Source organism: Pomacea canaliculata, linkage group LG1 (assembly GCF_003073045.1).
Source record: "Pomacea canaliculata isolate SZHN2017 linkage group LG1, ASM307304v1, whole genome shotgun sequence".
Classification (NCBI taxonomy): domain Eukaryota; kingdom Metazoa; phylum Mollusca; class Gastropoda; order Architaenioglossa; family Ampullariidae; genus Pomacea; species Pomacea canaliculata.
Window position 1 is genome coordinate 29,484,187 of NC_037590.1, and position 22,136 is coordinate 29,506,322.

Below are 22,136 nucleotides of genomic sequence, written 5' to 3' on the forward strand. Positions count from 1 at the left end.
GTAGTACACTGTTGGTGGCGCTCGTTGATAGCAGGTGCGAATCTCGTACTTAGCTAGCGGATAATTAACGGATGGTTTTTAGAAGCTGAAATGCACAAGTTAGGTTTATATTGCCTATATCTACCGATATCTGCAAAAGAAAAAAGAAAAAACAAAAACGCAAACCATTGTTTGATTCACAACTTTCGATAGAATTTATATGCATCCAGACGTGACAAGTAGTTTCCAGATATGCAAAGTTAAAGGCGATCTCCGACAAAGGGGTAGGTGAAGGTGGGAACAGTGGTACGTCATTGCCATTCTCTGACGAACTTCAGGTTTGCTACGAAGCTTTTCTGTTCTTATGCCTGGGTTTTGCTTTTTGGTCGTTTGGTTTGAAGGTTGCTAATGAGTAAACCATGTTTAATAACAGCTATCCGTAAGGTGTAGAGAACCAGTTTTTGGCCAGTAACTTTACTTTATTATCTCTAAGGTGGTCTCACAGGACCGGGTGCACAGTGCATGGCACTAGCTGGATACTGGCAAGCGGCTATGTATCAGGCCTGTCGTGTATCTGGCTTACGCACATTTTCCTCGATAACTGTGTGTCCGCTGCAGCGCTTACAACATTTAGTTTTCAAAAGTTCACAAAATTTTCACAGGTAAACCAAATGCCCAACAGCACCTCACCAATTTTTATTCACGTATGACAGCGGTTTTCAGTTCACCTCTTTGGTGTCACATCTGATAACCAAATACATGTACTGTGAACACATTTGAATGCTTTACTGCATTCACGAACGCTTCAAAATGCTTCTTTTCTCTGGTAACAACACCTACTACCAGTCAAACTTTCTTAAAGACCTCTAGACACAGACAACAACTTTTTCCCGGTAATGTCTAATATTAACACCCCCCCCCAAAAAAAAAAATTTCGTTCTATGGTCTTCCATAATAGAATGCAAAATTCATCAGCAATGTCATTCTAATACAATTTCAAAATTATCCTTCCTACTTCACAATATCTGCTTGTAAATACCAATCAGTCTCTAGCACTTGTGCCTGGAATCCCACCTATCGCAAGATGTTGCTTCTCTTGAGCAATAATGAAAGGGAAAAGGCACTTGTAGCAGTTACATATGCCTATAACCATATGACAGCCATAGATGGATGTTTTACTGAAAACCAGACACGAACCTAAAAATATGGTCATTTGCCATATGCTCAGGTGTGACATAACTATTCATTCTTGTTTAGATACACAATATTCCGACTCCTAAAATTAAAAAAAAAAAATGCTGACAGCAGAATTAGCTTTTAGGAAATGCCTAATATACATATTTGTTTGGAGAAATACAAAGTACAAACGAGAAAAAAAGATGAGGGCAAATTTAGACAAATGTATATTGAACACTAAAGAAAAGATCTATGATTAACATGCTTTCTGTCCCAGACATTATAAATAGGGCAGCTCCATGGCAGAATGACAATCAAGGAAGGAGGCTAGTATTACTTCCCAACTATAAATAAGTTCTAGAGTTCTATATTCTCTGTATGTGAAATTTACTGTTTAAAAACCATACATTCACAAGCTATTTTATACCTTCATTTTCTGGCCAATGAAGCACGGCTGAGAAAGAAATAATGTGCCTCTCATAACACTTCCACAATCAGAAACCGGCTTTTATCATGCAGGTACAGTAACTGTATCACTGCATTATATGGGATACACGCTGTGTAACCCAGAGTTCTGCCACTGCTTCCTTGGAGGTAAATAATCCAAGGTACATATCTCCCATAGCTGCATCTTGCCAAGGGCCATGACTTACATCACTACACACTATATAATGCACTTAAACATGTGCATTAATACTACACGAGACATGTCTCGAGGCATATCTTAACACCTTTTCCTCCCCAGCCAGAGTGACTTGACACCAGCCCATTTTCCTCTGATTAAAGACTGCCCATGGATAAGGCATTCCTGATTTCTTGCTACCCTTAGATTAGGGCCCTATTGGTAAGCAGACCTGCTAACAATATGAGCAGGCAATTACAGCTATGAACTTGTGATATTTTATAGGGACAGAGCACATTAATTATTTGAATTTTAATGTTAAACTAAAAGTTGTAAGAAGTCAACTCACTGGAAGAATAAAAACAAAAGGGACTTGCTGCAGCCATCATTGTGGTCACACTGGGGACTTGGGAGGGTAGTGCACTAACCTTCAGAACAGCTTGACATTTATGGACTACTCACATACCATAAAGGAAAAGAAATGTACTTGAAACTAAGCCAAAAAAACACACCAAAAAAGTCACAATATTGCTGGGCGGCTGTCAAAAATGTTTAAAAAAAGGCTATTCATCCAGTTCCAATGGAAATGGAAACCTTTTAAAAATACAGTTCTATGCTTAAGCATGCATTACTAAGACTGAGCCTAATTCCTGATTCATTCACAATCACCCGTTTAAACCATATGCATGACAGCTATTGCTGAGTAAACTTGGACCATCTAGACCAAATCACTATAAATTGCAACAAGGCAATAAGGAATGACAGCAAAAGGACCAGGAACAAATTTAAATACATTTTACAGCCATAAATTCTTACAAAGAATCAAGAACTGGTGGATTTACACCTAAAGACTGTCCACTTTAAGAAAAAAAACAGAATCAAGGACCATCTGAAGAATGTGTACTGAGAAAATGAATGAAAATGTACTGAAAGCTTAAAGAGGAATGCAGATAAAAGTCTGGGGAAAGATTTCTGAAGACAAGAACAGTTTGGAAAATAACATTTCTTAAAAAAGAAAACAAATGATTTCCCAAAGAATAACCTACTTAACAGATTGGCTTGTTAATGGCCTAAAACCATTCAATTCTGGCATGTGTGCTATCAACAAAAAATGTTATGAACAGTAACTCTACTAGTTCAAAATGTCTCAGCTGCCAAGCCTTTGAAAACAAAGAAGATATAATTCTTATGAAACATCTGTAACAGTATTTAGTTCTGTGACCCGTACCACCAGCGAGGTTCCTGAAATACAAGCACAGTTGCTTTTTACTAACCCCGACAATAAATTAGCTGCCAAAGTTACAAAAAAAAGAAAATGATTCACATGGCTGATTAAAGCACACATACCAGAAACACTGGTAATACTTGAAAACATTCCCGTTCTAAATATGAGATAATGCCCCAAGCTCATGCATATTAATGCAGCTTACCATTAAAGGTTTGTTACAATGGGTTCAAAAACTTTGCAGCAATACGTGATCGGCGTGGGTGCTTTTTAGGAGAGTCAAAAGAAGATGCAGAATCAGAGTTGCATTCTGACCGAACAGAGCTTGAATCCAGTGGCTGCCCAAGAGAGAATGAGTCATCTCCTGATGGCTGGGCTGAGAATCTGACTAAGTGAGATCCTATTCAGTTGTGGACTGCCACCTGCATATGAAATTGCATCACCAGCCAAATCTGCACAACATTTTCTAACTCTGAAAAGCATCACCTGATGGTTTCATGACAGCGAGTGGGAAGCAGTGATTGATATCCCTTACTTCTTCTAGAGGGCTTTTTCTGGAAGAGCTTGACACTTCACCTTCCTCTAAAGCAGCTTCATTTTCAGATACTAAGCAGCTAGTCAATCCCTCCACTTTAACTTCATCTGCATTCTCATGAAGTGATGCGATCGAGTCAGGCGGACACACAACAGTTTTTTCTGGTGCAAATGGTATATCTACGTTAGTCAGACTTTCAAGGGGATAACCTACTTCAGCACCATTTCTTGGGGAAGCTGTACAGGATGGCTGTACATAGTTTTCAAAGCATTCAAATGCTAAGTTATTGCGCAAAGGCTTTGAAGTGATCTCTGATTCACTTCTACCATGAGAGAGGGGTGGAAGCATTTTGTTTTTACATAAAGCAGCCAGAGCCATGTTTCTTTCCTCTAGACGTGCCTGGTGAATGTGATTACTTTTCTGGAAGATTTTGTCTGAGCTAAGAAGACCATTGTCAGTGTCCCTTGAAAACATGATACCATGCTGATACTCCTCATTACCACCATCACTGGCAACAGCTTGTGTGTCATCTGATGAGTAAATGTTCTGCCCAAGATTAGAAAGCATAAAGGTAGTACTGTTTGTCTTTTCTTGGACTAGCAATTCTTTGAGCTCTTTAATAATTACCTCATCTTTTAATGCAGCTTCCATCATGCCCAACTCCAATTCCTGATGGGATTTCTGATTTTGCATGCTGCCACCATCCACTATGCACAAGTTCTTCCCACTTTTGAGTTCTAGGAAACTCCTCGTTCCTTTCAATCTTCTCCTGAGATAAAGTTGTGCAAGAGCTTTGGAAACAAGAATCTAACATGTCAACCTGGCTGTCTCTGCTGGGCAATGGCGGTGGTGGGAAGATTGTGGTAAGTGGGATATTGTTTGGGAACAAATGCTCAGCAGGAGGGGGAAGAGGAAGACTGCAAACTGCAAGCTGGAGCAACTCTGATGTTGGGGTTCGGCAGAGAGGGGTGCGTAGTCCCCTTTTCTCTTCAGCTGAGAGTTCCCACATCTTGTCACTGTAATCTGCACATAAACCCCCCCACACACATATATTACAAACTCATTTCTATATCAGTAAAATAAAAGACACTAAACAGATAAACAACTGTTCTTTACTTTCCATTTTATCACAGATGCTCAAAGCATAACTGATGAACAATCTTGCCATCACTTTTATTATGGTCATTCTGAAATTCCTTTGCATCAGTTCTGTATCTAGGAGACTTGATGATATAACTATTACCATAATAAGAATGTTTTTTAAGAATTACCTGGTTGTTTTTCAAATTTCATAAGGTCAGGAATGTTGGCATTTGGTCTCAGTTCTGGGGAAGGTAGTGCAGATGGAAGAGGTCCTGAAAGATGATCTTCATATCTAGGAGTGCTATCCACTGCATTGATGAATGCCACTTCCTCGTCTTCTGCAAAGATTACCACAATTTTCCTTTTTTTTTTTTCTCACAATTGTTAAACACACAGCTTTAGAGAAAATAACATTCTATGCATAATCATGTGTAAAACTACAGACAAGCAAATGGCACATTATACAAAAATACTCTTACCATATTAACTTTAAATGATCTAATGATCTATCTGCAACAGTCAACAATAAATGGAAGTGTACACAAGAAACAAAACATAAGTATGCAAAGAATCTTACAACCGAGGCAATTTATCACTTCTACTAACCCATGCAGTAGCCTAAAATTGGAGACAGCTCTACTGATTTTCTGCTATGTTTCCCAGTCAAAACTACAATGTGAGGCAAAGCTCGTAGCAGGCTTGACACATCAGGGTATCGGTAGAGAGCAGGTTTCAGCTCCACTGAAAATTCCTCATAATACACCCGACTGAATGAGACAAGTGGGACGCTGCCAAGCTTTCTCAACATATTGCGGATATCACGGCCCAGTGTCTGCAAAGCAGTTAGTCGTATGACAGCTGATCCATCGTCACTTTCATTAGATATCTGCAAAAATCATTTCACAAAATACAAATCATTTATGAGCATCTTAACCCAAAAAGAAACAAAAATTTAGATTAAAGATAGTTCTAGGTCATGTATTTTATACAGACGAGATCACGTGTTTAAATAAAATACAAAAACTTCATACATATTTCACAGTATATGCATAACTTTTTTAAAAAAAACCCTATACTTCTACCTCTATAATTAGACACCTGTCCCATCTTAAGATCACTGATACGAATTGCTATGAAAAAAATGAATTTGTAAAGCACATTACCCATATGGTAGCGAGCACAATGGGTTTATGTAAAAAATTTGTTAAGCTATATTTACATGAGCCAAATGTGAGAGTGGACTGCACTGTTACATACAGTTAAGTAAGCCTAAAAGAAATGCAAGCTGAATGACACCCATGAATGTGCAGTGTTTTGTGGGGTTTTTTTTCCAATGGAATAAAGAGTTCACTAACAATAATATGTGGCAGGAGTTAGTCACAGTTACAGAAACTGTAGTGCCAAAACTTACCTGCACGTAATCTAGCATCTCTTCTTGCAAAGCTTGAACATCACACTCAACACCAAATGTGCTGTTGTAACGACTGCACAGTTCTACAAGGGGAAGACAGCCTCCACTCTGATCCATCAGAAGCTGCAGCACTCTCAGTGCAAGTGTTGGAAGATTATTCTGATTGCGTAGCACAGCAAAGTCTATGTCACCTTGCTTCTGAATCTAAGATAGCAGAAAAAACAGAGCCCATTAAAAAGTTCTTTAGATAAATGAAGATTCTTAACCTTAACACTACTGACCTGTAATCAGTACCATTTATAATATTTCGACAATGAAGTTGTTGAATAGTCATCTACTTAATGCCAGGCATTTCAGTTATATCAAATTTACTAAAACATTTTCAACTTATTTGGAAGATTAATAAATATTCCAATGAAGAGTTGAAATAACTTTAAAATAGAAAGTCCTACATGAACTAAGCATCAGAAAAGTCATGAAAAGTACACACATTCAGCTATCCTTGAGATTTTACAGACAACTGTGTAAAATATTAGCCAGCACTTACAGATACACAATGCTTGATTTTGCCCAACAGTGCTGGTACTGTCCCAACACCATAATCTGCTAATCTTAGAGGAAAACCATATTGGCGCTGAAATGCCAAAAGCAGCTGATCTACAGCCAGTTTATAATCTGTCTGTTCCCGCAGGAGTCCCATCATCTGCTCAGCCAAGACAGCTCGCATTTCTGGAGCTGTGAGCTTAAGCATTCTCTCTTCTTGCTCCTCTACAATCTGTTAGTCACAAAAATACAAGACCAAAATTTTTGAATTTTTAGCATACAAGGATAAGAGATAACATTAAATAATTAAACATTTTATCATTTAAAAAAATAAAAACAAAGTTTTATAGCTAGTACAGCAAAGCTGTCTGGCTGAAACCATTTTTTTCTAATATACTATATACTCCTCACAAACAGTATTTTAAGAATACAAAGCTTCTCACAGGTGACATTCTTTTTCACAGATTTCCATCAATTTCCCTGAAAGCTATAATAAAATATCTTAATAAATATGCAAGGGGGCTTTCAATAACTATTAATATGACATGATGTGAAGAAAAACCTGCTAAAGACCAAACCAAAACACAAATATTCATAGATGATGTAGTAAATACAAATGTTCTAACCTCTACTACTTGGAAGATGCATTCAAAGAGATCAGTAAGCTTAGTGAAACCATAATCAGCCACACGACACTGACGACCAAAGTGATGGTGATAAGCAGGAATAAATTTGTTGAAAGCCATGCGGCATTGTGGATTATGTTTCAGCAAGTCAACAACCTCCAAAGCAAACTGTTTTGTCCGCTCTATTTCTTCCGGAGTCTGGTCTAAAAAAAAGCAGAATGTAAGAAGTATACATTAACACTAAATACTCGTCAACAAACTTTGGGGTTAAACACCTATTTTGGGGGTCAAGGGAGACATGTTGGGGATGGGAATGTTTTAGCTCAGTTTTTTTCTTTTTAAAATGCATGCACTCCGAATGTGAAAGAATCTGGTAGGCAATAACTGAATACTCATTTTAAATGCAACTAACTGCATAATCAGTTAAATTTTGTCAGTAGTTTTGACGCTATTCTGAAATATCAAGTAAAATTTTGGAAAGAATGTACATCAACTACATCAAACCACAGAGAAGATTCACTGGTAAGTGTTTAAAAAAAAGTATTTGATACAGATATAAGGAAAACCAACCTCTCTTAGGTATGGCCATGATTGTCTTGTTATCTTCCAGAGTGATCTGAAAAGCATAAGATGCTCTAGTTACACAACAGGTAGTGTTTATTTTAAATTTGCTTTAACAGGAGTCATTCTATGGCCATCTGACCTGCTTGGGGGGTAGTAAGGTGTGAATTAAAGGACCGCTTTAGTTTATAAGTGTTCACTGGCTGAAAATCAGCTGCACCAGAAATTTCATATCAATTATCTGACAAAGACAGCATTTCTTTAAAGCATACCAAGCATTCAGCTATTACTTACCTGGTCAAGAAGAATGATTAGTGGGTGACTATAGTGACTAAAAAAAAATTTAAAAAATCAGATACATTGCTCAACTGAGCATTTAAATCTACACATGTACAATTTTTTTCAATCCCTCAACTCACCAAAATAGATGTGGCTGGAATGTCCATAAACATATCTTCCAAATATGCCAAACCATAGTGTGTTATGTCAAATGGACGGGCAAGAGCTTGTTCTATAGAACAGAAAAGACAATGCAACAATGAAACTATGATTTATCTCAGCTAAATGGATTTAAAAAAATAATTCCTTCACTGCAAATTGACTCAGTAGTCCCTTGACCTCCACCTGTTGGTTTGGGGGAGCACATGCTGTATGGTGAAATGGTCAAAGGACCCACCACTCTTCCCTATTTTAGGCAATAGTGAGCAGGACCAGCACAGGATGACAAGTCCAGTCTTTAACACCAGTTTTCCTCTGGCTACTGTGGCATCAACTAGCCTCCAAGGCGCCTTGAAGGATAGTCTTTGACAAGGTGTCGTACCGGGCAAAGACCTTTTTCAGAACTGCTTCACAACCTTATCTAGTTGTTGTCTCCATGTGTGGTATTTGGTGACACTGCGGGGCTTAGAAGAGACATGTACGAAGATTAGCCTGCTGGATACAGGTGTACAGTTGATGATGGTTCTGGCCACCTTGATGTGCATGAGGAAGCCCATGCTATATTCATGTCAGGTGTCTTCCCCATTGTACCACTGCTGGGTCCATCATCTGTTGTTGTTTCCCAAATCCTGTCCATCTGACCCCTGCCAGTCCCACTAGTCCCATTTTAGCTCGTGGGCAAGTTGCTGCACTATGCCACTCTGGTGTAAGAGCTTGCTGATAGAGAGTGCAGTTGTTTTGTTGTTGATCCAGGCCTCAACCCAGCCTGGCATGTTCTCTCTTTTCCAGCCTATATCCATGTTCCTAACATTGAGAATTATACACTATCCAAGTGAGCCACAGCCAGTAAGTTGGCCTGGTCACAAGCACACAGGTACTGAGCCCTGGCCAGTACTTTCATTGTGGAATGTCTTTGCCTGCTGACGCCGTGTTAGCATGAAGATTTTCTGTAGGTTTACATTTATTTTCCTTTAACACATTACAGGCTTAACACATCATATACTTAATTCATACCCATTGCAATATAACATATATAGCAATATAACAAACATGTATCATCAATCTTAGCACCTCACCATAAGCCTTTGGAAATTCTTCTGTAGAAAGCTGTTTTCCCGGCTGAACCTTAAGCACCTTTAAAGCATCTGCAGTGAAGCGTTTTACTTGCGCCCGATGACTTAGGGTCAGAACTTTGCGGTCACCAATACCCAAGACCTAAAAAAAATGAGAAAGTTCTCTTGAAGTAAAATCTCTGCAAATATGAGGTGCTCAAAACATGCATATAGAATTGGCCAGTACTACTTGAAATATTTCACTATTGTTCTCTGATGAATTGATAACCAACAGTTTTAAATCCTAGCATCTAGGGTTTTATCTGGCTGATTAGAATATATTGTTGAGAACTTTCAGCTGAATCCATTCTACCATAAATCATTTAATTCTGTTCGAACTACCATTATTGTTTATGCAAATAAATCTCCAGCAGCTAAGTAATACAAATCTCGAGAGGAACCTTAGGTTATTATAGTTTTAATATTGGTTCCGTCCCTTGACATGCTAATTGCAAGTGGTACATGTACACCCACGTGCCATAAAATAGGCTTCTTACCATAGAACTATCACCTACCTGCAAAACATGTGGCAAAGATTCAAACAGCTCTGCCAGTTTGGTGTAACCATAATCAGCCACACGACACTGGCGGCCAAAGTGATGATGATAAGAAGGGATAAATTTGGATGCAGGCAAGCAGCAGTGAGATGACTGTCTTAGCAAATCACAAATCTCCCGACTGATCTGTGCCATCTGTTGCGACAACATTGGACTGCTGCGGCCACATGGCTCTGCGTGCAGATCAGTCACATCATGCTATAATCTTTCACAATACTAAATATTTTACTGAGGTGGAATTATCATACAGCGCCATCTATACATCCACTAAACTAAAACTTCAAAACGTCTTATTGCTAAGCTACTAATGAATCCTGAAAAAAACTGTAATGAACATTTTTAATCTTTTCATATAAATGCTTTTAAGTATTTATTCAAAGGTTTAATTCACGCTAGCTGCCATAGTTTGGTAGTATTCTCTATATTACAGTTCACCTCACCTGCTCCTGGAGGCTCTTTGTTCTCCTGGAAACTGATAACCTTTGTGCCCTTTGAGGAAATGGTGATCTCTACCCCAGGTACACATGACAAGAGATGTTCTAGTGACACCCCACCACTAGTCACTACTGGTAGCAAATCAAACTCTGCTGTGTAGCAGACAGGGAAACTGCAGTAACAACCAATTCATATTGATGATATGGATGCTTTATTTCATTTAAAAACATTGACAAGCGACATTATTTATTGATATAATGGATCACAAGGAAGGAGAGGGGGGAATTGGTATTTTACGCCAAGCCAGCAAACAAGGCAGCCTGTAAACAGATGCCACATGCAGAGGAAAAACAGTGTGCCTGAGATGTAAAGCTGAACCTAGGACAGCTAACCTGCACTGTATTAAGGCACCATCAGATCACCCTCATCACAATGTATTGTTTTATTCTGTTCTTTCCCTATTTAGATCTAACTTTGACCACAGCTATCCTATATGATGATGTGATAAATTCAAACTTAATTTTTGAGAAACTGCATAGGAGTAGCAATGTCAACTGACACAAAAAACCCCACTGAAATCAACATCAAATATTCATTACCTTGGATAAAATAAAGATTCTGCATTTTGTATTTGATTAAGCTCAGTTATTTAGCTTAAAGCACAATTTCTCAATGAACTTTTTTCAGTTTGCCAATGAAATTTAATAAAATGTGCATTACAATAGCATCACACCAGACAAATATTAAACACTTCTATAATCTATTGCATTAACACCTAGGCAAGACCTCACCTCATCAAGGGCATTATGCCATTGTGGGCAAGAAGCAACGAATGTACGTGAGCAGCAAATGGTTTCCTCTGGAGTTGAACAAGTGGTAGCATGTGTGTATTCATAGCTTCTGAATGCTGTAGGCTTCCTTCTGGACAATGGATGTGGCAAACAGGCAACTCTTTCGTGTCTTCCTATTTGATGGGTAAAATTATTTCCAGTTTATATATATTTATTAAACAAGCTGAAGGAAGCAGGCAACAATCTTGATTCTACCTGAAAGCAGGCTTGTTTGCATGTGTCACATTAGATTTTTGAATTTTAATATGCAAATGGTTAAAAATATATTTGCAATATGGAACAATCAGAATACCTATTATATATATTTCTTTCATAAACATTTGAAGTTACTTCATCACAAGAGTTTTTGCTAATTACTTTTTTGAATTATGCATTTACGAATTTGATCATCCCTAAAATATCTCTTGCAAAATTTATGTGAACAGCTGTAAATGAGAAGATCCTCAACCTGCTCTGTAGTCTGGTTGGGATTTAACTCTGCTGGCACGGGGCTAGGGCATATACCAGGGACAAGACGTACCATTCGGCCTGTTCCACCGCGATCTATTATTTCTACTACATCCTTCATTTTATACAAATCAGATACGCTCATTGATTTGTGACTCCTGCACACACAAAATCAAAATATCTAAGAAACATGACAACATATCAAGACCTATGCATGTTTTTGACTCATCAAACCCATATCTCAAAAAAACGAAAGAAACACACACATATACATTATTTATATGTCTCCAATCATTTTGTAGTAAAAAACAAAGCTTATTTTTAGGTCAACTTACTAGAGACTACCTCAGGTTAGGAGGAATGTTGACCAGCTCTGTACACAATTCATCATTATAACAGACTTACAAATCACAATTTAAAATCACTGTCTGTACAGGATCATTTATTTCCCATATAGTGTAAATGGGTAATTTTCAAAACACAGACCTCTTCTCATATTGTTCGATGAACTTGAATACTGGAGTGGTGAAGTCTTTGCACTCAGACAAAATGGATATAGTTTCGTTTCTGAAAATAATCAGAACAAATTTCATTCAATTCATTAGTTCTATCCACAAATACACCAGAATTTAGAAAGCTCCACACACACACACAGACCTCCTCTTGTTCCTCACCTTGTGCTTTCTGCTGGAGTTTGATCAAAGTCATTGCTCAAAGAGACATGTATTCGCTTGTACCCAATCTTCCGACGATGAAACTGAGAAATTGCAAACCGAGCATCCTCTACTGAAGCTACTTTAACAATAGCCAGTGTTGTATTGTCTGGTTGTGTACGCACAAAGATTCCAAGAACCTAGAAAAACAAGTTTAGCATGATTTAAGACCATGAAAGTAGAAGTAGTCTATTCTTTTCATCAAAATTTGTTTTTCATATGAATATCTATCTACTGTTAGGTTAATATTCGAAAAATGCAGCATATTTTCTCTCTTCTATCTCATATTTGTATCTTAGTACCTGAATGTGAGGTTGAAAAGTGGAGGCTAAGATCTTTCGCCACTCTCGACTGCTGATATTGTAGTCAAGGTTTGACACATACAGGTTCACCGGCCCACTGTTCTCACTGCTTAATTTACCAGAACAAAACTCATTTTCTTCCATGTCATTGAAGTCATCATGATTACTGCAGGAGCTGTGCGGGCGATTTCTTGGGCCAAAATTTCTTACCTTTAAAACATACATGCATACACAAAATGACACCATCAGAAGCACTTACAGAAAATCAACTGCTTTAACTACACATTTTCAGTCTTCAATGTATTCTTTAAGGGTGTAAAATTCTTATTCAAAAGATCTGTTCTAAATGACACAATTTGTCCCACTTACATGTCTGCATAGTCCAGATGGATCAATTTCAGTCATAAAATAAGTTCACTTACAAATAGCCTTGTATATTGCTAAAATTTTAAAACAAGTAATGATAATTATAAATGACCAGTATCTTTCAATACTTTTTAAATTGAAAAACATGTCAGCCTGGTGATTAGAGCCCTGGTTCTTCACCTGTATGGTAATTCCAATTTTTTCGAAGTAGACCCAGCTATTAAAGCTACCCAACTCCCAGGTGTAAGGGAAGATTCAAAATTTGTTCAAAAGAATTGTTCCTACCTGTGGCACCATGCTGGTACTATAATATCGCGGTCGCTCCTGGTGGAATGCTAGTGGCCTATGGCTGGTGGTGACGTATCCTCCATAATGGGGATAAAGAACTGTGTGTGGACGAATGTATGGGATGTACATAGTTTGATAAGTGAAGTTAACAGTTTTGGATAAGTTCCAGGCCCCTGCGACATCTACAGTACGAGATGTTTTGGCACTATCCAGCACTGTAAAAGGAACTATAGCTGGGGGTTGAGATTTTATAGCAGGGAATACGTTGGTTAATGTATGTGACACTGCCTGCACTGTGCCTGTTGTGGAGTTCATATTTACGCCATTTTCCTCCTCCTCTTCGCATCTCTGCTGCTGAATCATCACACTTTGAGAAATTTTCTCTTCTTTGAACTGTGATAAAATTTTCTTATCCCCATTATACGATTCTTTATGAAGAGGTTCCTCCTGAGAGCATGCAATATTTGTTTCTGAAGCTAGGTTGTGCATGCCATTACTACTATATGTGCTACTGCTGCCACCACTGCCATCATTGCAGATCACTGGTGTACAAAAACCACCTTCTGAGGAAGATTTGTTGACGCTGATGTCTCCAGGCCCACCTGGTGCAGGGCAATGCCTATCAGATGAAAGGGTGTGATGTCCTCCAGGACTAATGTTTTTTATACCTGCTATAGAAAGAAGTTGAGCCAATCATAAGCAGCTTTGGTCAAGATTCAGAGATGGAAAACAAAGCATTATGGTGTCCCTGTACACTAAGAAAAGCACATTTACATATGCAATTTGGAAATGTCAAGACAAATAATGTCCTGTTCTGTTTTACTGAAAACATGTAAGTACTCTTTCGCTCTTCTTAAAATTTGTGTGTTTGTGTATGCGCATGTGCATGAGTGAGAGCAAAGACAGAAAAAGAGTTGATGCATAAAAAAATACAAATTAGCTTTAAGTCTCATATATCTCACAATTTCTTTTAATCTCTACATCCAAAGTAAGTTCCTCTTTCTACTTTTTTTACGTTAGCTCTACATGCACAAATAATTGATGTCTGATTCCCAATCTGATAATAAAAAAATTCCTATCTACATTCAATGGCGTTAACTCTGCCATACAACTGTTGTCAATGCATAATAAAACTATAATAAAGTCTGAAAATACTTATGGACACAGACATGCATAAACTTGTAAAACAGTGAAGGACTGGCACCCACCAAGTTCTGCATTTGCACAATGCAAGATGTGTGCTTTTCATGTTCATGCTACTAACCACAGCAATGCCAATATTTCACATGGTGAATATTCCTAAAGTAGGACAAACCAATGTATTGTACTCACATTTTATTGGACTTGATTGACTGAAACCAATTACTTCTGGAGAAATGATGGTAGCAGTTATTTTTTGTCCAAACACATCTTCACCATCCATGCGCTTGCAGGCCCTAGACAAAATTAACAGTTATCAGCAGAATGCCACATTTATGCCTGCAACTGCCAATAAATTCTCAAATCAGACATAGGTGGGTAGGCAGCAGAAGGTGCATTCAACCTACACCATTGCAGAAATGCTAGAGAGGGCCTTGGAAATGAGTGTGACGTTTGAATTGCACATGTTAAGTAATCTTTCCTGTCCAATGGTGGCAATTTGTTTTTTTGGAGGTGGGGTTGGCAACTGCCTACTCTTATTAATGATGAAGCTGCTGTAGTACAATGCAAGTAAACATGAGTTAAGTGGTGTGTTACCTCCTGGAAGATTTAATTTAGAAGTATAACCAGACCATTTATTCTTCCCATTACCAAGCTTTCTGGAGTATTTTTCAAGTTTCATGTGACTTATATGGTACTGAGATGACTTTGAAGAAATGTTGAGATTTAAAAACTAGATGCTTAAAGGTATCAAGTACAGTCATGAGAAGGAGTGGATATGAGCAGTGAATATGGAATTGGAATGTGGCATTTGTCCCATCAATAAACAGCCTTTAACAAATCAGGTGACAGAGATATTTTAGGGGTTTTCTTTTCTTCTACATCATTTAAAAAATCGGTAAGGCTGGCCTCCACCAAAGTCACATTTGTTCCACCTGTTTATCAAGCTAGTGGCAGTAAATCATTCTTGACAAGACATTTTATTTATAGAAGCTAATGGCCAATTAAAGTTTTATGGTCACAGTTGCTCTCAAAAACTAATGCCCAGCAATGAACACATGCCAAACTGCTTTGCTGTCTATAAGTAATGTTCCCCTGGTTTTACTTAACCCTCTTAGCACAATGGGCCATGATGATGTGGCATCGTCAGGAAACATGAGGAAAGCGAATTTCATTACTTTTATTGCATAGTTCAAGTTTTCTCTTATCCAAAAATATATAGGTTTCTTGGTCTAATGTTTACCTCAGAGCAGAAATAATAAAAGCAAACTTCACCACTCTTGTCTTCGTAGTCTTGAGTTATAAGCCAGTCATTTTAATGTTTTATTTTTATCATGCTAAGGAGGTTAGTCTTCTCTAAAACATGCCTATACACACACATTCGTGGCCATGGAAATCAAATCAAGAATTCTCTGTAGTTTCCTAACTTAAAATCCGCAAAATAATACTCATAAAACTTTTTATAATAATGGGCAATGTAAGAAAATAAAAAGACATACAAATTTTTAAAATGTTTGTGCTGGAGCTTATAGACAACCGCAAAATCTCTCCCACAGAAAATAACTGCTAGCCTCTCTTAACAAAAACTGCAATTAGGTAGAATAAAATACATTCCACAAATTGATATGTTGCCATAAACATTTTTGTTTTTACCTTATCCAGTTGTTTTCTTTTGGATTAGGTTTGTAAAACTTGTTATTCTCCAATGGTGTGAGATCACCCATCTTACAAGTTGATTCCTACAGGTTCACTTTCTCTTAAGCCTTCCTCACTAGGACTGTTAATCCAGCCATTACCTAAGTACGGTGTGAACAGCGCTTACTGCCTCAATGCTCGCTGTGACCTGTGTGCTCAACTGGTGAGCATGTCTCACAAAACTATGGGCTTTAAAAAAAAAACTACAATGAAACCCTTCCCATCACTTGAACAACTGACGAAGCCGTAGCGAAACGTGCGTTAACAGAGGCCAACGAACGCATTCCAACCCTCAATTAACCCGAAATGTACTCCCCCACCTCTCCTCTATGACTTTGTACCTATAGTGTTAATGTTATTTAAAATGCCAAGTTAAACCTTCTCTTTTTAACAGTTCTACTATGCCCATCCCATAATGCTATCAAATTTGATTTTTTTTAAAAAAAACTATGATGTGGACCACAAAAACTAAGCGACCACTGTTTGTACCGTTTCTCCTCCACACCCCACAAAAAAGTCACGTGAATATCGGTGCCTCTTGACCTGCACAACCGTTTGTCAAGCTAGCCCCTCACCTTTAAAAAAACCGAACAGTAGGATTACTCGGACAGTCTGGAACAGGACAGAAAGTGCGCGTGCGTCCCGAGTCTCCAAAGATATGCTTTTTCTTTTCTTTCTGCGCCGCAGGACAGCCTCAGGATGCACGCAGTGAGACGAGAAAGCAGATAGTGTGACGAAGGTGGAAAGAGCTGATGCACGGACTTCACGTTTTGTTTATTGACGTGCGCACTAGTGCTGATGGGTGCGTGTCGCTGGCACGGATGGGCGACATGACAGCAATTCTTTAATCAGTCACCTTTCGATTTGGTAGGACGTACTTCTGGGTTAGGGATTGGGGACGGGTTAGTGTTAAAGGTAGGATACAGTTTTAGCACGAACGAACTTGTATTACTGGACTGCTGGCAGACGATTTTTCTAGTTAACTACTAAAACGAGGCATGCTACAACAAAGCTTCCGGTTCATACACATTTCACATTAAGTACTAAAACGAGGCATGAGACTACAACAAAGCTTCCGGTTTAGTCACATTCTTTGTTTAGGCTCGCCGAAACGAACAGCTGAGAACTTCGCAAGAGGCTAAGCGTTAGTCTTGACAGACAGCAGTCCACCTATACACATCCATGGTTTTAGTGTGCAAAGCTGACTACAGTACATCACATGCATCTACCACCACCACCCGGCCTTTGTGCTCCACCATTTTTGCCATGGCTGGAGACAGTTGGCTACGGCATAATTGTACGCAAAAAAATAAAACAAACAAACAAAATAGAAAAACTGCAAATGAGACTGTTTTGTTTCTAGTATGGGGGTTATATGTGTGTGTGTGGGAGGGGGTACCAATGACTGTGTGTGGGGGTTTCCAGGTTATTTCATGGCACAGTTTTTATTTCTTATCTTGCTTCAAAGACAATTCAATCACTTCTATCCAGATATTAATAATGCCATACAATGTTGACCTTTTCAGAAATAATTTTGTTAACCCTGATTATTTCAATATAGATATTATTATAGCCTAAGCGGCATTTTAATTGTTGGCTGGAAAGCGACTAGTAATAGGAAAAATAAGGGAAAAAAGTCAACATAAAACACTATGTGCTATCAAACAAAAAACGCTTGCTTCTTCAGCTTTTTCTGTTGCACTGATATTTAAAGACAACATTCTGTTATGAGTGACTATTGAACAAAAAAGAAACACATTCACGCTGTACAAAAATCTCTGCACAGTTCTTTTGTAAACAGTGCTGATGATTTTGTCTCAAGTGACCTACTCTTATCTATTTTTCAATTTTTGTAAATATTTGACTTGCATCTCCCATAGCTAATTAATCTACAAGGATAAGGCACTACTTGAGAGATTAGCACTAGTGATTTAATAGCTCTTGAAAGATCCAATTCACAGAATTAAACCTGGATTATTAAAAAAAAAAATACTAAAAAGACACAAGAATTTTATTGTATGACCTATGCCCCTGAGAATAATTCATAAACATTACATTCCATATTCTGATGGAGTCAGACAGGATGTCGAAGATTTTATTCATTTGCCAAGATTCCTCTCTGGACAAAGTGTTGTTTTTTTATTCTTTCAGCACTATCAGTACACCTTATCAAAATGAAATTAAATGGTAGGAATCAATAATAAACTGATTTATCTTGTGCATAGTCATGTTCATGAAGAAGCATGCTCTCAGCGCTTGGCACAAGAACAAGACATATGAAGAATAGAAGGATAAACAACTGTGCAGAAGAGTAATAAAAGACAAACACAGAAGCTATTAATTACTTAGATTTTCTCTTCTCTAGGTTCTGATTGGTGGACAAAGTGATACTGCTAAACTTTTATCCAAACTGACCTTGGGTAGGTCCCACTTCTGACACCATGCAGTGGTTCCCCATGTCTTAAATGCCTCTCTAAATAGCTGAATCTACGATGATCACCAAGATATACAAAACCCCATACCCATAATAAAATATAACCAATAGTGAACTTCTCATTCTTTGCAAATTTGCTTGGGAAAACTACTCTGTTCAACCTGCTGTATATTGTAACACTATTGTCAACATGTACTGACTGTATGAACTTGTACATTCATGTCCAAATACTTAAAAGTCTTACCTAGTAAGTGACTCCAGACTGGCAAAGATGAGAATGGCAGTTTGTCGTGAAATAGAAAGGACACGACCACCGCAGTTGTTGGACAGAAAAAGCAAGCGCCTCTTGATTTTATCTAAGTTTATGTTAGGTGGGAATCCTTGCACTGACAGTTTCAGGTCCCAATTCTGCAATTCCTTTCAAGATTATCAACACATGTTTTTCATTAGTAAACAAAACTGCTAAATTAATCGTGGTTTTAGCCAAAATCTTAATAAATGAACAAAAATTGACATGAAATGACCTGGTTTATTTAACAAAAACCATAATGCTGGCTTTTCCCTGACAAGTTTAGGTCAGCAGATTAGCTAATGACATTCTGCAGATCAAACATCTCGAACTTAGTTATTGCTATCTTTTGACTAAGGGTATAGTGCTTCCTCAGATCCTGTATGAGACTCATGTCCATCTCATAACAATCAATGACTAGGCCAATGGTCAAAGAAATCCTATAGTGATTAAAGTGCAGGCAAAGTGATTACAACATTAGTTGCACCAGAGTATCCAACTGCTCACAAAAAATAAGCAGAATAACATTACACAGCTCACACTTTATGCAAAGTAATTAATTTTCTCACTTTTGGTGGTTTGAGAGGAATGTCAGCAACAAAGTCTTCATAGATGTAATGTTCATGAGCACATGCCACGAGGGCTTCGTGTACATGTGCATGATGAATAAGTATAATGTGCATGCGTTTCCTATGTCGCAAATCGGAGAGATCGATGGCAAAATTCACGTCACCTAGACAATTGTGCAAAGGAAAGAAAAGCAATTTTGTAAACAAACCATATCAGGAAATAAATCACCATACAGTACTGTTTCTCTTTATCAAGGTAGTAGTATTTTTAAATGTGATGGGCTCAAATCTTGCACAGAAATCTTTCAACGAAATCCTGTGATGAATTATATACTCTATGCCCATGCTTTTAATGCTTAAAACAAAGACTAGAGGCTCCATCTTTAGAATCAGCAAGAAGGTAGGTAGACAGCGGATTAAATGTTTCTCAACAAAACTGATCTAGTGCCAGCTGACATGGTAGTGAGCCAAGATGCTTGTATGCAGTTATGTTTTAAAGTGATTTAAAAAAGAATATAACAAAATTACCAAACGTAAAAGTGCTTTTAATAATCACAATCACTCACTTGATAAAAGAATGACTTTAGAATTTGGTGAATGAGAATCTGCAAATCTTCTAAGACACTGCCGAAGTTTGTCATCTGCTGCATTCTTGCTACCTGCGTTGATATGCACAACATTGACCTGAAAAATGGACAAAAGTTTCTCAAAAATGTTAAAATTGACTGTTATAAGGCTTCTATTAACCAGTTCAGTGCATCTCACATAGTAAGGAGCAAGATAAGTCAAAATACATTCTTTCTCAGTACCACGGGATTTCAAACAATAATGTAGAGAGAGGTATATTTTGTTATACACTGTGTTCTATTATGTTGGCATACACAGATCAATACTTTACAGAGAAAGTGTGTGGTCATACCGTATCCACTCACTACAATGACACTCATACCTACACAATGTTCAAACATTGTAATCTCTCCTGGCTGTTTTACTACTCTCCTTAGCTCTTTCAGTGTATTCAGCGAATGCGATCTATCTTGATCATGGTGTTGCACACTACAAATACCTATTAAGAGGTATTATTAATGAATCTTTGGTCTTCTCTGTTCTGAAACACATGTATTACTATTCTAGAAATAATCAAAGAATTAATTTTGATGCCAATCTGCCATATTTACATAACTTAAAAAAGTCTCTTTAGCGTGCTGATAACATACACTGTTGTTAATGTTAAATGTTCCAAGTTTTCTAGAAATCTAAGTAATAATAATTGCAAGACCTGAAAGCCATGCATGAGAAGATATCTACCAATGGCTGCTGAGTTCGACTAGCACTGACTGCAAGACTGCCAGGCTGTACCACATTTGTCTTCATGGCCTTGCCCCAGCATACCTATTGAGGCCCCAATACCACAACCTACTGAGCTAATGGTGACCTCACGGTGCTGTGAATCAGACTGTACTCTGCTTCACTGTATGTTTAACTATCAGGTTGTTTTCCTACACTGCGAAAATGCACTTACCTGAGCATTGTTGAGATCTTCAATGACACTTTTTGACTCTTTGTTGATGTCACATACACACATAAACTCAGCTTCCCAGTGTCCAAAGAAGAAAACATTACGTATCCGCTGAACAACTGACAGTGCTGGCATAAACCGTGGTACACAGCAATTCTCAATGTCCCAGAATACACCAACTGCAGTAGTTTTCTCTGCCATCTTTCTCTTTCTTCTTTGACTTATCCAAGAATTAAAATCACAATAAAGAGTATGAGGTAAATTACTAATATGATCTAATAATATATATTACCTTTTACACATTTACCTATTCTGCATGCAGTGTTTGACAGTAGCAAAATAAGAGGTTACTCCCTTATTTATTCCATCAGTCAATATTATTTTGATCAAATACACAAGGTTACTCGGAGTTTATTGTTACAAGGACTTGTATAAACCGGAAGTTATGTCGTCTAATGCCTCGTTTTAGCAGTCAACTGGAAAACAATCGTCTGCAAGCAGTCCAGGGATATTAGTTCGTGATTGTCATCAGTAATTGTTAAGCTTCTCCAAATAAATCGATCAGAATCTCATGTAAGCAAATATCTTGTCTAAATAATTCGCCGCTACATTTCACAGTTTCTGAATGTTCGTAAGTTTAAACTATTAAATGTTACATAATCCATAGCTATTCTTAAAGCGCACAAGTTAAAAATCATTCTAAAACTGATGCCTACGTTTTGTGCTCGATCTGTGCTCTCATGCGATTAGGAAGCTACACATACGGTTACTGAAGTGACCTGATCAAAAAAGATTAAAAACTCTCAGTAACTTCCATTAAACACTTTTCGAAAAAAACCTTTAACAGACCTGGGAAAGCAGTATTCATTTATCTCAGAACAATATGATGAACCTTCAACCGAAATCCATTTCCCAAGCTTTTGTAAACAACACAAACCGGAAGCATTCCCTTGCGAGGTCAAGGTTACGCTTCTGGGTATAGCGAACTTTCCAGTTACTCGCATCAATGTATAGTTCAGTAAATCTTAAAAACTTAAGAACATTGGCATCAAGTTTTTAAACATCATTCAAATAAAGGTTGTGGATTTTTAAAATTTGAAATTTGACTGCTCCTGCTTGGCAAAGCAGTGAATCGTTGGTTCCGAGTAAGCCTCAAAGTACAGCTTTGGTTGTGTCGACCCTGAGTACGTGAGAAGTATCATTCTGACGCGAGGTGCGTC

At 37.8% G+C, this 22,136-nt stretch overlaps 1 protein-coding gene across 2 annotated transcripts; it reads right to left on the reverse strand.

Annotated features, from left to right (window-relative positions):
• Window positions 1-656: 656 nt before the first annotated feature.
• On the reverse strand, window positions 657-21,899 carry LOC112564398 (meiosis regulator and mRNA stability factor 1-like). Of its 2 annotated transcripts, none has more exons than XM_025239189.1 (23): window positions 21,766-21,899; window positions 20,920-21,136; window positions 19,964-20,081; window positions 19,398-19,561; window positions 18,784-18,956; window positions 14,603-14,706; window positions 13,268-13,938; window positions 12,617-12,826; window positions 12,276-12,454; window positions 12,088-12,168; window positions 11,603-11,759; window positions 11,095-11,267; window positions 10,309-10,475; window positions 9,827-10,041; window positions 9,276-9,414; window positions 8,181-8,272; window positions 7,771-7,816; window positions 7,201-7,403; window positions 6,579-6,806; window positions 6,032-6,235; window positions 5,227-5,506; window positions 4,809-4,958; window positions 657-4,560 (listed from the first exon to the last, which is right to left on the reverse strand). In XM_025239189.1, exons 2-23 carry the CDS (start codon window positions 21,115-21,117, stop codon window positions 4,166-4,168), a joined length of 4,347 nt encoding a protein of 1,448 aa, XP_025094974.1. In that variant the 5' UTR covers window positions 21,118-21,136; window positions 21,766-21,899; the 3' UTR covers window positions 657-4,165. The 2 variants fall into 2 exon arrangements, with proteins under 2 accessions (XP_025094974.1, XP_025094966.1); XM_025239181.1 differs by having other exon boundaries at window positions 13,268-13,941.
• Window positions 21,900-22,136: the final 237 nt, after the last annotated feature.

What these genes read in the sequence shown, in the direction of transcription:
- LOC112564398 (XM_025239181.1), bottom strand. Translation starts at nt 21,117, where the DNA reads ATGGCAGAGAAAACTACTGCAGTTGGTGTATTCTGGGACATTGAGAAT. An exon ending in GGCATAATGCCCTTGATGAG is followed by an intron (nt 10,476 to 11,094) that starts GTGAGGTCTTGC and finishes TTGTTACTGCAG; the next exon opens with TTTCCCTGTCTGCTACACAG. An exon ending in GAAATTTGAAAAACAACCAG is followed by an intron (nt 4,561 to 4,808) that starts GTAATTCTTAAA and finishes GTTTATGTGCAG; the next exon opens with ATTACAGTGACAAGATGTGG.